General features: G+C 40.0%; 1 protein-coding gene across 7 annotated transcripts in view; it reads right to left on the bottom strand.

Moving 5' to 3' along the window:
- cdh23 (cadherin-related 23) overlaps positions 1 to 17,951 on the bottom strand; it is a 188,305-nt gene that overhangs the window by 81,905 nt on the left and 88,449 nt on the right. For all 7 annotated transcript variants that reach the window (XR_007140498.1, XR_007140499.1, XM_047813036.1 and 4 more), the window contains 2 exons: positions 8,655 to 8,767; positions 3,172 to 3,360 (listed from right to left, as the gene is read on the bottom strand). Coding sequence is in view for 5 of the 7 variants with exons in the window: in XM_047813036.1 (XP_047668992.1) it covers positions 3,172 to 3,360; positions 8,655 to 8,767 (302 nt within the window). In the remaining 2 variants the exon portion in view is untranslated. The remainder of the gene's footprint in view (positions 1 to 3,171; positions 3,361 to 8,654; positions 8,768 to 17,951) is intronic.

Here is a 17,951-nt window from a genome sequence, read left to right as displayed (position 1 = left end):
CCTTCCTTCCTTCCTTCCTTCCTTCCTTCCTTCCATAGACCCCTTTCAGTAGGTACAGTGCTAAACAAAACAATAAAGAACAACCCACACGATCTGTTGTGGAGATCCTCTGATTCAGTCAAATACCCCAAAATAATTGAATACCAATGATGAAGCAAAACGACTCGCATCGTATTACATGCTTCATACCTAACCTCTCGTCCTTTTCTCATAAAAAACACCAACACAAGTGTACTTTCATCTTATTCCTGTTAATTAAGAAAAAAGAGCACAAGTGGATGTTGTGGATCTTTTTTTGTGACCTGAAGCTGATTATGTATATGTAGTACTATGAGATGTAACTATACGATATAGTTACATTTAACACTGCGGTTGAAATCTCCTTTTTTTCTTCACCTGGAGTTCATAAGACAAATGCAGAGAAATCAAAGAGCAAGTTACAAAACTCCTCAGTCCTGAAAACTGTCCTCTGGTTGATAATTGAATTTGCAATAGAAATCCTAACCTTTAATAATGAGTTCCTTTCTATAAACTTTGCAATTAAGCCTGAACATTAGTGGACACCTTCTGACCAATCAGAGCTGAGAATTCAGCAGCGTATACGTATATGGTGTTGTATAAAATTGCAGCATATCATAATGTCTTCTCTTTTTTTGGATATTATTTTAGCCAGTACAGCCCATTTTCTTTCTTTTGTTCCTTTCTGCCTTTCTCTAAATTCCCTCCATTGCAGCTTCATGCTGGTTGACTCTTTCCCTCCATTTATCCTGTCTATCCCCGAACCTCTACCCTTTACTCTTGCACTGGTTTACCTGCCACTCCAAAATTCTTTTTTTATTCTCTCGCCACCTTTCCCCTGCCTGCTCTCTCTTCTCGCTCTTTCTGGTCCATTTTACTTCTTTGTGTTCACCCCATCATTCCTTTTGCTCCCTTCATGTTGAGTATCTCTCTTTCTCCACTTATCCTGTCTATCCTTTAACCCTTTTCTCTCTCTCTCTCTCTCTCTCTCTCTCTCTCTCCACACACACTCAGCACCACCACTCACACACACTCACACCACACTCAACACACACCACCAACACACACACACACACACACACACACCCACACACACACACACACACACACTCAGGTACACACCAAACTCAAAGTAATACACACACACACACACACACACACACACACACTCAGGTACACACCAAACTCAAAGTAATACACAAACTCAGGTACACACCAAACTCAAAGTAATACACACACACACAGGTACACACCAAACTAAACATAGCTACCATAGTCTGTCTCCTTCTCTCTCTCTCTCTCTCTCTCTCTCTCTCTCTCTCTCTCTCTCTCTCTCTCTCTCTCTCTCTCTCTCTCTCTCTCTCTCTCTCTCTCTCTCTCTCTCTCTCATATCACAGCTGCCTTCTTCATTCTGCCTGACCTTCCTTTCTGCACTCATCCTATTCATCCTTTAACCACAATCCCTCAATCTTTTTTTTTTATTTTGGCCAGCTCATCTCTTTGTCTCTCTTTGTGATTCATTTTTCTCAGTCCATCATATTTGCGGTTCGCTTTATTCCAGCCTGAATCTCCTCACTTATCCGGTCCATCCCTCATGCTTCCTCTACTTTATCTCACACATTCTAATTCAATATTTGTCTAGACTCTCTCTCTCTCTCTCTCTCTCTCTCTCTCTCTCTCTCTCTCTCTCTCTCTCTCTCTCTCTGGTTCTGATCCATTTTTCCTCTCCATGTTGTACTTTTTTACCCGCCGATATCTAATCCTAGGCTTTTTTAAACCCTATCCTACCCCCTCACCTACCTACCTAACCTACCGCCCCATTCTGCCTCTCTATCTTTATCTGTCAGGTCCCATCCTGGGCGGTCGAGGCGAGAATCAATCAGAGTTGACTAGCTCTGCGCTTATCTCTGTCCTTCTCTGATTGATTCTGCTCGTTAGCTATAATTTGACGCTCTGTCCCATCTTCTCTGGAGCAAATTAAATTGCTGCAGAGTCCAATGTGTGCCAAGTGCCGCTCTGCTGGAGTGGTGGTATGTGTGTGTGGGTGTCTATATATGCTTCTGCAAATTTGTGTGTGTGTGTGTGTGTGTGTGTGTGTGTGTGTGTGTGTGTGTGTGTGTGTGTGTGTGTGTACTTGACTAGATATGACTAATGGGAAGTGACAGAAACTTGATGTAGGACTAAAGAGGTCAATTTTGAATACTGTTCTGTTTGTGTGTGTGTGTGTGTGTGTGTGTGTGTGTGTGTGTGTGTGTGTGTGTGTGTGTGTGTGTGTGTGTGTGTGTGTGTGTGTGTGTGTGTGTGTGTGTGTGTGTGTGTGTGTGTGTGTGTGTGTGGACTCCACAGCAGACACTACACAAATAACAGGACTGTACTACAAAACTCTGAAACTGTATGTAATATACCAGCACCTCTGGAGAACCAAAAGAAAGAAAGAAGAAAGAAAGAAAAAGAAAGAAAAAGAGTGAAAAGTGAAAGAATGCCATTGACTTTTAAATGACAGCTTTATCCTGTGATAATTACACATCGCTATACTATTCATTAAAAATACACTAAGCATACACTAGATATTTCTTTTCATTTTTTTTTTCACAGGGTTTGAGATCCTGGACTTCTACTAACTCAAGAACGTCCCTTCGACTTACATACTTATAAATTTAAGATACATATCCCTGTCGCTCTTGAATAAACTTATGGTTAAAAAAGAGCCCATGCAGCGCGTTAGAAGGCTGTCTTGTGTAACGGGCTCCTGCTATGCAAGAGAAAGCTCAGTAATTGGAAAGGTGCGTCCTGCTTGATCAATAGCTTGTTACCAGCCAGCAGCGTATCTTCACAGCAAACTTTAAATGCTGCGATAACTACCTCCGAAAGTTTCAGACGCCAGATGAGGTTAATTACTGACAGATGCTTGCTGGGATAAAAAGCAGAATTTAAAAAAAAAATTTGAAAAGCACCAGTACTTGCTTTTATGTCTTTTAATGGTAATTTACGTTACACGTTACATTGAGTGTGTTATGAAATACCCTTTAGGTGCCCTGTTATAAAGAGCTATATGGGGCTCATAATATACAGAAAATATGAAATTATTAGTAAAAATATAGAATTATTATTATTATTATTATTATAATGGAAATATTTTTGCTGTAGTCTCACCTCGTCCTTGTCCTCCACCTGTATAGACAGCGGCAAGGCAAACCCCACTTGGACCAGCTCGGTGATGCGCACCCGGTACTCAGAGCTGTTAAACTTGGGTGCGTTATCGTTCTTATCAATGAGCAGGATGGTGAAGGTTGTGAGGACGGTCGCCGAGGAGGGCGTACGGTCGTCATTCAGCTCTGTCCCCTACACACACAAATACAGTGGGATCGGGAAAAGACAGACAATTAGGTTAAAAGTCAGAGTTACGCTTACGGGGGGGAAAAAACGATACTGCAATAAAGAAAGTTTTTTTTGATAAATAAACATCTATGAAATGTACAACAGATATTATGACAGATATTATGTATCTACAGAGAGGTTTTAAGGGTTTAAGAATACATATTGTATTGTCTCTCCTCTGGCACTAATTATAGACTTTGCATGTCAGTTTAGCTAATACAGTATGTAATGAAATCCAACTCCCAGCATGCATCAGGAGGAGCTCCGCCCTCACAGCACTCCGTCTCGCTGGAATTCAACACCCACAGCACATTTCCAGCTAATTAAGGACTCTATATAACTTTAGCACAAACATTCAGTCTTCATTCAGCGGCATGAAGCAGCTCGCACTACACTTGTAACTCTGCAATATTCAAAAGCCCGTTCCTTTCCCGTGTTGGCGCCGACGTGTCAGGCTCGTTAATCCTTCTTACCGTTCTTTATTCTGTTTGTAGTTTGTTTACTCGGTTAAAAATGTAAAAAAGAGATCAAATGCAGTCTATGTGTCCTGTTTGGTTCACTTCCTGTGACTGAGGTAAGTCAGAGCTGAGGTTTGTTTTCACTGAAATCAATCTGCAGTAAAAAAAAAAAAATGTTCCAAGCCTGTAGAGATCACGTTTACATCCACAGCATTAGGCAGACATTCATATCAAGAGAAACTGACATTTATCTCATTTATACAACTGAGCAGTTGAGGATTAAGGCACCGATCTCTCAACCTTCCCAACACCTTAACCGCTGAGCTGCCAGATCAGCTCTCGGGGAAAGTCATGGATTATAGTTAATTGGTTATTTTGAACTCAGCTTGTCCTGCTTGGTCACAGAGAGCCTGGAGCCTACTTCATGAGACTTGGGGCACAAATCATGGTGTGGTACACAAGGGACAGGATGCCAGCCTATCATGGCACAATCTCATACACACATTCACATATCACAGAGAATTTACAGATGCCAATCAGCCTACAACTGGAGGAACAAGAGACCAGAAATCCGGATGAAACCCTGAGGAACAGGGAGAACATGCAATCTCCACACGGCGGACACAAGAATCGAACCCTCAGCCCTGAAGGTTTTATTTTTGTAACATCCTCAAACTTGTAGAAATGTCAAAAGCCTGTCTTAACTATTTTCACGTGGACGGGAAAAAACGTATGTTTCTAAACACGTTTTTTTTCTAGACACAAACAGGTTTTGTGCGTGTTATAAATTTTGTGCTATGGTTCTGTTTATCAAGGCTGTACACGAGGGACACGATGGACACGAATGACACTCACCAATCAGAGATTAATTGCGTTTGACTTCTCTCTGGCTCATAAATTGAATCCTCATGAGGTCACAACAATTTTTTTATGCTCTTGGGATTTTTTGTTACATTTTTTTTCAAAAGGACAAAATTTATTTATTTATTTTTAAAAATTTGCTCCTGTTTGGTTGTGTCCATGTTCAGGATTGAATGTCTTGGTCATGTCTCACTGCACAGTGATGGTTAATACAAAGCTCATATGAAAAGTAAACACTTTTTAAAAACTTTTTCTGTTTTTATTTTCTAAACAACGATTGGGTGATATATTATTCTTAGAAAAGTTTGTTTAGTTTGTGTTTTTTCCCCCAAAGATGCTTCTATCTTCAAAGTACATGGTAATATCAACCCATTTCTGCTCTTTGAGATGCCCCGAGTGCTTTTTCATCTAAAATATGAAGGTGTTATCTTCAACAACTAAAGTTCTGTGTAAGATAAAAACAAACATCTTATACTGAAAGCCAACTTGTGGTGATAAAAGAATTCATTTGTTTATACTGATTGAAAATGTCCGATAAGTCGATTTCCTTTCCGCCGGTGTACTGGATTAAAGACCTTTTGATAAATAAGACCAGGGCCTCAGATTAATTCTGCATATCTAAACATGCTCTTAGCCTCTAAGCACAAGTTCAGTTCACTAAAAAGTGTCTAACGAATGATTAAACGTAAACGCTCAGACTGAAAGTGATTTAGATTCATCATTGCAAGTCATCGTACATCAACAGACTGTTTTGTGTTGCTCGCATTTCCGAGCTAGTCAGCACAACAATATCGGAAACAATACGTCTTTTTAATGTGGCCTACAGTGATACAAAGTGAGTGAGTGAGTGAGCGACAGAACGAAAGGATGGATCGATCACGGCGGTGCATGAAAGGTCGCTCCTCAATCTCAGCCTCATGGTCCTTATATTAGATAAGCAGAGACAGAAAAAGATAAGTGGGGTTAAACAAGGGCCAATGCAGAGAAACACACAAATGCAATGAGATCGAATGAGAGAGCGCAATCGAGTGGCGGTGGCGGGAAAACAATTACTCGCACGTGTTCTCTTTTCCTTCTCGGTGCTGAGGGGATATAATGAAAAAGGAATACGCTGTATTAGCTGAGCGAGGGAGGGACGGGGTAATTTGAGGAGAGGTTAGACCGAGCTTGTAATCGTAGAACCTCTACGTTTAACCTTTTTTTCTAATTCCTAATTCCTTATGAGTGTGCTGACCTGGAGTGGAGCACCACGTGCACCATCCCTGTTTTGTGAAGTTGAGAAATTAGTTTTATTACCTTTGCGCTCAAAATCAATATCTGCACCAACGAGAGCGGCTGGAGGGGGAAAAAAGAGCGCGAATGAGGCAATGCACATGAGGCAAGAAAAGAAGTGGAAGAAAATCTATAACTTATGAATATGTTTTTGGAGAGTGTGTTCGCTAGCACATTGGCAAGATCATTGATTTTAATTAAGAAGACAGACGTCGCTGGGAGAGTGTGGTGGAATTCACAATCGGTCGAGTGTCGAGTGTCAAATCGCACATTATGCGTTGGGTTATTAAAGCACGTGCTATTTACAGAGGTATCTCATGTCTGGATTGTTGTAGTGGCTGAGATGGAATGAAATATAAACATTCTTACAAATACCATTTTAAAGATGAGAAAATTGATATTTACAATGTAAACATTTACAGACATAACTGTTCAAACCACATATAAATATACCACTCTACCACTAACCACAGCTCACCAACACTGGACTGTTAAAGTGTGGGAAAAGACATGACGCTATTAATATTTAGATTGACGTCATTTGGTAGACGTCCTTCTCCAGAGCGACTTACAGAAGATCTTTTAAGTCTGTATGAATGAATACATCGATTGCAGGTCACCAGGTCACGGTCTGAGAATGCCATCAGTCTAAATCTCTGCACAGGAAGAGATGTAAACGTATTTACATTTACATCCAGAGAACCACCGAAGGTACCACCATGAACATTCCCAGAAGACCAACAATAAGCTCTGAGCACTTCTAAAACAATTATATAACAAGAATTTCTAAAACAAAGTTTTAAAAACACACAGCATATTTATTTTCTCTATAAAAAGGCTGTGACTAAATTCTGTTAGCTTTAAGACAACAAATGATGAAATGTCTGAGTAGAGCAGGATAAAAACACCATATGGCCACAGCATATGCCTCTAATAACTGCACTGTTAAGAGCCTATAAATAAGACAAGTAACAAAATGCTTAAAAAATCTCAAAATCTGCTCAGGTTGTGGAGGAGACATAAATACAGCCTTTTATCCTATATTCAGCTCTGTAGAACTGAACAGATGCATGGGGGGGGGGTCATGGAGTGGGTTCATGAAGAGGGTGCATGGGTGGTTTCATTTAGGGTTTATGGGATGGTTCATAGGGGGTTCATGGGTGGTTTCATTTAGGGTTTATGGGATGGTTCATAGGGGGTTCATGGGTGGTTTCATTTAGATTTCATGGGGGTATATGAAGGGATCATGGGGGTTTCAATTAGCGTTCATGGGGTACATGGGGGAGTCATAGGGGGTTTCATGGGGTGGTTCTTGGGGAGTTTTATTTAGGGTTCATGGGGGGTTTCATTTAGAGATCATAAGGGGGGAAAAGGGGGGGTTCATGGGGGTTTATGGAGGCTTTCATTTAGGGCTCATGGGGTTCATGAAGGGTTCATGGGGTGGGGGGACTTCATGGGGGTTCATAGGGAGATTCATTTAGGGTTCTTGGGGTGTTCTTTAGGAGTTTCTTTTAGGATTCATATGGGTTCATGGGGAGTTTCATTTAGGGTTCAAGGGGGTACATGAGGTGATCATGGGTGTTCATCTGGGGATACATTTAGGGTTCTTGGGGTGTTCATTGGAGGTTTCATTTAGGTTTCGTGGGGTGTTCATGGGGGTTACATTTAGGGTTCTTAGGGTGTTCATGGGAGGTTTCATTTAGGTTTCGTGGGGTGTTCATGGGGGTTACATTTAGGGTTCTTAGGGTGTTCATGGGACCTTTCATTTATGGTTCTTGGGGTGCTCATCGGGGGTTACATTTAGGTTTCATGGGGTGTTCATGGGGGGTTTCATTTAGGGCTCTTGGGGTGTTCGTGGGGGGTTCATGACCGTCTGCAGCTTGGTGTTAATTTGCTAAATTACTTAGTTTTAAACTTCTTTAAAAGTCACTGAAAGACAAGTCCGAGAGAGTGAGAGAATCCACAGACCCCGAGGCCTACAAGAGTTGTGACTGTTTTGACACAGACACACAGACACAGACACAGACACACACACACACACACACACACACACACACACACACACACACACACACATATGCTTCATTCAGCCTTTGGGCAAGTGACTGTCAGGAGGATACAGTGATAAATTGTGAACAAGATTCTTACACACACTCTCTCTCTCTCTCCCTCTCTGTCTCACACACACACACACACACACACACACACACACACACACACACACACACACACACACACACACACACACAGCTCAGCATCTGATGCTCTGAGTGCTCTTAATAGATCTGAATCTCATTCATACGTAACTGTTCAAAATGACTTACACTAAGTGGACATTTATAAACTACTCTTTAGGCACAACACACTTTATTATTCCTGCAATTTGCTAACCATTAACATCAGTACTGAGAACATTTCCATCATGTCCCTGTCCATATGAAGATGCTGTGCATTACCCTTGTAAACACTTCAGGGTGTGAGAATGAGACTTTTAATATGCACCGTGTCATTTAATTATATAGACGTCTCTGTGACTCTGGAGTATTTTTATTCTCTACTGTACTGCTATTTGTAATCAACAGTGCTGATTAGCAACATTGACTAGCAATCAGTTTTAACTGACAGCGTGGACTGTCCTGAGACTGTATTATAAACGTAAACACACACCTTGACTGTGAGCGAGAATCCTGAAGCATACAGCGGGTTCTCTCTGTCCAGTCGGCCGTTCACCGTCAACGATCCGCTGATGTAGTCCAAAGCAAACACACTGTTGGTGTTGCCTAAGGGACAAAAATAAAGAAGATAAAAACACAAAATAAGCTCATTTATTTGGTGCAATTTGTGTCAAAGGTGTCAACATATTGGATGAGAAGGTAATGTTCTTAAAATGAAGCTACTCTATATGCTTTTTTATTAAACACTGGCTTAGAGAGAACTCTAAACTTACCATTGGAGCACCGTTACATCCACAGCAGTTCATTGACTAGACTCTGAGTATCATGGGCTGCAAATTCATGCCATGAGCTCAGTGTTTCACTTAGCATAAGTTCCTGAACACCAAGTCACTGCAGGTGACCAGGCGTCCAGCACAGCTAACGATAATTAACTCTCATAGCGCAATTTAAAAACTGCACCAGTTTCTACCCATAAGCTAACAAAGATCCACAACTGGCTAGTCATCTAATCCAGTACAGTTACATTTGACCTCATCAAACCCAGACTGATGAGATATCTTCAGCATTGAATAAACACTTCAGTAACTTGAGATCAGATCGTAAGGTTGGTCTTTTCAGGTCACAGTTGAACTCTAGCACGTATATGAAGAGGGTGGGGTCAGTTGTATGTTTTAAATTCAAAGTATCTCATACACCAGGAATTTTTTTATTTTCTGAGACTTCTCCGTAATTAGCGTGTAATACTACAGTCATGCTCCGCTTGTCTAATATGAACTTTTCTTACTTTTCTTTTAATTACCCGCTGATTATTTTAGCTTTGTTTTATATTTGGGAAGTTTTTCATTTTCCACTGAAAAATTCAATGTAAGCAAGTTGTTTCCACGCTTTTAGACTCTGGCCACGACACGCTAATTATTCACCATATGGAGAAGAAGCTAAGTAGACTTTTCCAGTTCTTTTGCTCACACTTCATCTAGTGAAAATGCATAGCACTTCTCCTCCTTGTCCTCTTTCCCTCCTGCATTCCTCCTATCTCTTCATCCCATAATGGTTTTCGATGGCAGCTCAAGTCAGAGCAATTGTTATGCTAAATTGGACATGACAAAATCATTTTGTCGAAGCGCCGCTACTGAATTGAGACTGTGCGCGTTAGAGCATGCATGGATTCATGCATTTCAATCCAAATTGCAACCATTGTGCAATGGGAAACCCAACAGACCGAGGACGGTGAAAGTTTGGTGTGTGTGTGAAATATCTAACACACATTCTGAGCATTCTTGGTCAAACCTGCTTGTTTTTTTTTTTTTTTAAATGAACACGGTTGACTGCAAACTAGAATCAGGAGACGTAACTCTGGGAAAACCGAAACGATTGAAAAACCTAAACGGCGATGATCTCAGAATAGAAAGAAAAACATGTTCTAGAGAGAGAGAGGGAGAATAGTGAACTTTTAGATGGTGATGTAGAGCGCTGATTACAGTACAGTCTTAGCACAAGCCCTGAGAATGCTATAAGAGTTGATCAGATTTGCCAAAGATGCACCACAATCCAAAATGTCAGACATCTTTGTTAAAGAAAAAAAAGGTAAATATTTTAAAAAGTAAAAAATTGTAATTAAATCAGATACCATCAGAGAATTAGGGTCTCTTCACCTGATGTTTCAAGCTTTTTTATTTGGATGATATTCTAATAAAACTGCACTTAAATCAGTCCTTTTTGTCATTAATACAGTAACTGATGAATAATAATCGCTGTTTAAAAATAACTGCTGTAATTGTGACCATTTCAATTTCAACTAAGCTGCCAGATATTATAATAATAATAATAATAATAATAATAATAATAATAATAATAATAATAATAATAATAATAATAATAATAATAATAAGCAGGTCATGTGTTAACTTCTAAATGACTCATTTTTTGACTCAATACCTTAAATGACTCAATACTTTATTTTGGCATTTTAATCATAAGATGGCAAATCATTTAATGATATAAAATGATTATTTAATAAAATCCCCATATGGAATGTTTTGACATTTAACGTATGACATGGGAGACTTTTTGTCTCACAGTGGAAAGTTTTATAATTACAAACATCAGCTAATAAAGGTTCGGATCGTTTTGATCCATGTTAGTGACTTCATTACTCTCACGTCACCACACTGACACCAACTATACAGATATACAGCAGCTTGTTAATGCAAAGGTTGCTAGTGTAATGACTTAGCTCTGCCCTCCGATCCAAACACACACTCATATACCCCCACACAGTGACTGCATGTGTAGGAGCTGTGAAATCAATGCCAGTCCCAGTCCATCATCTCCACTGCTAGGCCTAGCTCATTGCTAATAGCAGCCTTTAGCAGCCCTCCTCCGCTATCTCTGCGCAGCAGACCGATTTACTACACGAGCCACTCCGTCAAACCTGATCTCAGACAGTCTTACACAGCGGCGTTAATTAGCCTACAGTTACGGGTTAGCAAATGTGCATAGCCGATAGTGATGCTCAGTTGCATTTATCAAGGCAGCCAAGCAACAAATTAGTGGACACGTGATGACTTTCATTTAGCGTCGATGGAGAATAGAGCTGTCTGCACTAAAACCTCCAAACAAAATGGGACAAGGGAGGATAGAAGTCCTGTAATGGACTCTTCAATCAACTGATTCGTTTTGTTGCTAACAAATAGGAAACCTTTGGGATTGTTTGAGATCTGTGGTGAAATTCAGGACTGAAGCATTTCCATTGCAGAGACAAGATAAAAACATTAACTAGCTCCAGCATTATTGTTTTTTCAATAAATTTTAAAATGTCTAAGCGGTGTGTGGTTTCTGGTTTCTCACAGTTCATAACTTGGCAATTTTGCTCAGAGCAACAGCCCTTAAAGTGTTATTGGACTTGTTTAATAGCCCAAGTCTTCTAGTGATTAGTGCAGAACCTGAGCCATTTTGTTCCTGGTGATTCCCTCAGGCCTAACTCCACTGCACATCCTCTTCTGTTGCACGTACCTCATCCTGATACACTTCTACTGCTGTAGATCTTCTCACCTCCAGACCGGCCTGAATAAACCTGATGCTTGGAGCTTCTCATCTTTTACAGCTGTGAATGGTCCCACATCGACACCTTCAAGATGCTTAAAACAAGAATCAACCACTCTTTACTAGAGACTCTTATCTGTATGCTGCGCAGCTGCTGCTGTAATCATCAAGACTTTCCTGTACTCATCACAACATCCTTCCAGTGCACTTAGATCTGTTCATCTTTACAGTACACAGCTGAACAAAAGTAGAGTTATACAGTAATCCTGCTATCTGGTGTCACAGTTTCGATTCTGAGTCTGGCTTCTCGCAAGGTTCCTCTCATGACATCTCAGTGATTTTTTCCTTCGTCGGTGTCCCAGCTTGCTCGCTAGTATTGATCTAAATCAACATCTGGACGTCTATTGATGAGCCAGATCTATGTGCTGGACTGTTCTTTCAACAGCTCTTGACCACTTCATCTTTCTCCGCCATTGATTAAGAGAGTTTTTCTAATTCATTTTAAATTTTAAGTGAACACTTTACAGCTAGCATGATGGAGGCAAAGGAACTATTGGTAAAGAGAAGTCAATGGAAACTTCATGCAAAACTTCATGCAAGAGCAGAACACAAATGAGGTGACCTCTAATCATCATGGTCGGAAACATTACCTTTCTTTCCTAGCCGTAGTTCCTGGACCATTTGCTACAGATTATGCTAACATACATTGTTTACAACACGAAAATGTCCATAGTTAAGAGATGCTACTTTTCTTAACATTAACCGTAGTGGCTTCTGAAGCAGATCCACCGTTGAATCCTTATATACACCTTCAGTTTTCACACAGTTACCAATTATCCATTGTTTGCTTCGGTACTTGTTAGCCTGTGTCCTCCGGCTTGCTAGCATGAACCGAGGCCACTCCTGTTTGAATGTAAGGTCTCATGATGGCATGGTGGGGTTGTGTTGACAGAAGTGAGGGCACGAGAGATTAACCTCGGGTCAGACTTGTTTTTAGTCGCACTACACTTGGGCCTGGTTGGACCATTGTTGAACTGTGAATGAGGTGAGAGAGGGCTAGTGACAACAAACCAAAGTAGGGAAAAAGACACAGTCCTGTGGGTAATTTTTGAGGATTGAGGCCAGAGGGGGTAGAAAAAAAAAGCCTGGCTGCAAATTGAGTCTTGGCGAATGCTCCGAGCTGACATCCTTTTCCAGACTGCTGATGAAATAGTTCAGTATTTTCAGCTTGAGATTTCACTGACATACTACAGGACTACAGTAAGCTGTATTCAGTGATTTTATTGTTTTATTCCAGGATAAACAAATAGAGAATACGATCTAAATAATCCTGTAATCTATACTGACTTTTTCATTCCACTTTCATATCATTCGGTGATTTTGTGTAGCTTCGTGTCATATAATCCCAAAGAAATCAGATTCACTTCCTGGTTGTAGCACTGGAAATGCGAAAAAGGTTCCAGTTTGATGAATATTTACAAAAAACACTGAGCACTGACTTTGGTAATCATGTTTGAAGGTTTATTCATAAAAATAAACCGATAAACCGATATCAATCATCTAGGGTGATGTAGGAAAACGTCGCTATTTCCAGCGATCAAAAAATTCAAGACTGTATGATGAGTCTTTAATAAAAATGTTCTGTGTCTGTGTAATAGCTCAACTAAAAAGGCTATTGGGGGGGGGGGGGGGGACCAAAAAAAACACCAGGGTGATTAAAGCGACCATTAAAATGTCAAAAATTTGCTAATGCACCGGTATGAAATCTGTGATGTTGGATAAATATCTGGATTATTTACTAATGTGAACACATCACTGTACGTAGAAGCTGCAAACATCCGGTTTTGGTGGAAGGGAAGCGGACAGAATGACGGCTGGAAAACTAATTACAACTAAACAGGACTTAAGATGACTGTGTCAGTCATTCTACAAATATAGCCGAGTCACTGAGTACAATATCACAAAACATATATATATATGTGTGTGTGTGTGTGTGTGTGTGTGTTCTCCTGACATGTTAATCAGCTTAATGATGAACTTTACTACACAATGTGATATATGCCATTTTAATCATTTTTTACATACAAAGATACCTTTATGGAGAACTATTGTAGCTTTTTCTCTCCGAAATAAAGGTTAAAAAGATTTTTGTCACACCGCTGACAGATTTTTGTCACACCGATGCATTCATTTCTAACCAAAGAAACAGCAAAAGCATGCAAATGATATAAAACTGGCTTGTGTACAAAAGAATAGCAACACAACGATGTTAAAGCATAAATTCTTCATGTCCCGGAACAAATATCTGCTTTCTGTCATTTTCCCAGCCAGTCGACGTAATTTTACATTTACGGAAATAAAACTATAATCGTTTCAAACTGTGCAACTATGAACATTTGAGTGCGATCGGAAAGTTCTGTGGCTTTAACCTTGATGGTGAGTCCAATCAAGAACATGTGTTTAGCGGTCAGTCGTACAGAGAGCGTCAATGCATCCGTGATGGCACGAAATTGCTTTGTGTGCTTGACCAGAATGACAATGTATTGTAACAGCCGTGTATTGAACGGCCCGCTTCCCCTTCACCTGTCACTCGCACCTGCAGAGGCGGCGACACTGTGATTATACACACAGACACACACATGTATGTGCAAACAAACACACACACCAACACACACAGACCTTTAACGAGATAAATCAAAGCACTAACTGGTGTAATAAAGCCAGCACAGATAGCATTCACTACAACATCTAATCTGCATGTGTTCATCATATAATACGTGTGCGAACCACTTACGCATGCGTGCACACCATCGCAGCACAAGATCGCATAGTCTTTCAGAAGTAACAGAGCAGATCTCAGCCATAATAATAAGCTGCCGGTCTGAAACACCACATGTGCACAATTAAAGGCCATATCTACTAACGTTTAAAAAAATATTAGAAGGCTATTACTACAACGAGCCACATATTTCTCGTACTTATCGAGGCTGAGGGGAATTACTGACTGTGAAAAAGTGACAAAGGCTTTAGGGTGAAATCAATCAAATCAAATGAAACGTACGGAACGATGAGTTTAATTAAACAAAAAAACTGCAGTCCTGCAGATTTCCAATGAACTCGCATGAAGTTAATCCTGATGCATGAATACGGATATGAACGTGTTTCAAAATGGAAAGTAAAAATTTCAAAATGAAAAATGCACAGACTTTATAGCATGCTGTTGGTCATTCGTTTCAAATTGGTGGATATATTTTAAGGGTTTCCTAAAACTGTATTGCTTTAATACTAAATGAAGAGATCTTACACTGTGAATTGAAAATTAAGCAGAATAGGTTTGAATTTTCACATAAGAGTAATTGCTTAAGAGTAAATAATGTGTGTGGTGTGTGTGTGTGTGTGTGTGTGTGTGTGTGTGTGTGTGTGTGTGTGTGTGTGTGTGTAGGTCAATACAGAGGTGTGGAACATGGGCAGATTGCCAAAGCTTTCACATTATTGCCAGTAGTGAGCTGGAAAATGAGAAGCCGAGCCATCCACAACTCACACGTGTGACTGAACTTACGCGCACACACATGCACACACACACACACACACACACACACACACACATACACACACACACACACCATATTCATGCTTTTTATACTGTAATCAATCACTTATTGATACAGAATGAAGTATGAAGCCAAATCTAAATCAAAAGTCACTTCTGAGACGTTCAAAACATTCGGTTTCTAAAGAACAATCATTCCGAGCTTTACGGAGAACCCGCTGTTCTTAGAAATGTGATAAATATTGAAAAAAAAAAACGTTTGAAATACTCAAGGGATTTGATTTTCAGCACGAAGGAAAAAAATCCACCACACCCTCATTTCCTTGTGCTGTGCTGTAAGTCTGACTGAGGTGTGAGGAGAAGTGAAATATTAGTACGTATTAGTACTACGTTGTGTCTAATTAATTAATCGTGCTAGACACTAATTAGGCTACAGTGCAGCACTGCTGTGTAGGAACTGATGTCAGAAACCTCATTAAAATGGGTTGAAACCATTTAGTGTTTTATCCAATGTGTGTGTCTTCACCATACAATAATGGACCACCTGCTTTCACTTCAAAACCTGCACACACTTGACACGCCACACACACACACACACACACACGTGCGCACGCTCACACACTCTTCAACTCCGGGTTTAATCAGGTGGAACATGAGTGCAGCACTTTCCAAGCCCTCGGTCAGGCTAATGCAAGGTTTGCTGTTCGTTTAATTAGCTTCATTTCAACAGATTTGGAAAGGTGTAATGTGTAGCGTTCAAAATTTCATGGCTTGTGTTCTATTTTATGGATGTCCAACTCAAGTGTGGCATTGTTTTTGATTTTCTGCCTTTTTTTAATACCTGATATTTTGAAAATACCGAAAACGTCTTCCTTGTGATGGCAGGTGTGTTTACACAGGAGTGCGGAGTGTGTGTACAGTACATTTATGTGGAGTGTATAAACAACCTGAAAATGCTTCGTGTTATTTGAAAATTTGAACCAGAAGGCACAGATTACGGGCCATTAAGTAGATATTTAACTGAGCAACAGACGATCACTCGTGCAAAAGTATTAGCACAGGTGAATGCCAGGTTATTCTTGTTTCCAGGTGCGATTTGTTCCAACACTGCTCTTGGTTTGAACAGACTAATCTTTATTGACGGTGTAACTCATGATGGTAGACGTTTACAGAAGTATTCTGACAATTTACAGAGAAATGGATCCAATCTGATTAGGAGGAGCTTCGTGATGCAGGAAGACATCAACCCAAAACACACTGCAAAACATCAGAGGACTTCATCGGGGGGAAAGAAATTTTGAACGTGAACGTTTTAGACCGTGTCAATCATCAGATCTTACACCAAAACAAAATGAGCAGCATTTCACCCCTGAAGAGGAAAATAAGAAGGGATTAAAATGAAGGGAGAAAAAAAAAGCCAAGGTTCAACAGTTCGTTGATGTCAGTGGGTCGCAGCCTGGATGCGGTTAATAATATTAATGAATTATCAATCTAATAATATTAAAATAACCTTATAGACGATACACATTTGCTCCCAAAAATGGTCTGTTAACAGAGGTGCCATGTTTTGATGTAAATATGAGAAAATGAAAGCTGATAAATAATTATATACTATAACAGTTATTTATTTATTTATTTATGGGGGGGGAGAGAGAGAGAGAGAGAGAGAGAGAGAGAGAGAGAGAGAGAGAGAGAGAGAGAGAGAGAGAGACCTCAACTATTACAGACTACAGATATAATAGAATAAACACCCAAGCACAATTGTTATAGGCTTTTCTGCTTTTGGTCTAAATTTTAAATTGGTTATTTGAACTGAAACAGATTATACTAAAGACACACAGCAGATCAAGGCCATTTCTGAAAGGCTTTACTCAACAGTGACGCAGCAGTGAATTGAAAAGTGGAAAACACGGCTGTGCGTGTCTGCCAGGATGTGGATTAAAAATGAAAGCTGTGTCTGTTTTAGTGATCACGATCAGAGAGAATCTGTGAGAGACACAGACAGTCTCTGCCACACAATTTATTAGTTAGGTCATAAGGCAACTCTCTATCCAGAACCCTCAGAACCCAGGAGAGATAATCAAAGCCATGAAATAGACTGTGATCTCTGACCAGCCTGTATAAAAAAAAAAAAAAAGCTTCATCTGTATTCTTTACGACAGGTGCACAGATTATTTAACTCATCAGGACCGAATCCTTGACCTGGCACTAGATGTCTGAATGCATGTGACATATCTATGCTCTAATAGACATGATTGTGTTGTTTCCTTTACATATTTGAGGCATTTCTGCTGTCAGAACCCTGCTGGATTTGAACAGATCATGATGCAATGTGTAAGCTGTATGATTCTCTGGATGTAGCGCAATGTAAGAGCAGCTTTGGGAAAAGTAACAAGATTCCATTAAAGATAAGATTTAAAAAAAAAAAAGCTGGAATGGTTCTTTTCAGTTATCACACGAATGCTTTCTGAGAAAGAATGGAAAAAGTAGATTTTCCAGATCACACACGCTGCTGCCAGCAACAGTCACAGATTCCTGCCCCTAAATAGGCTGCACAAAGAAAGTGGCAAATGAGCCTCTGTGTGTATTGATGTTAATGTGTGTGTGCGTGTGTGTGTGTGTGTGTGGGATTAGTGCAGCTATCAGGATTGAGTCCAGTTCTCTTGTAGCTAATTGAAAAGCTACAGAGTGGTTAGA

The sequence above is a fragment of the Tachysurus fulvidraco genome, chromosome 4 (genome assembly GCF_022655615.1).
Source record: "Tachysurus fulvidraco isolate hzauxx_2018 chromosome 4, HZAU_PFXX_2.0, whole genome shotgun sequence".
Taxonomy (NCBI): Eukaryota; Metazoa; Chordata; class Actinopteri; order Siluriformes; family Bagridae; genus Tachysurus; species Tachysurus fulvidraco.
This window is presented reverse-complemented; position numbering and strand designations above follow the sequence as displayed.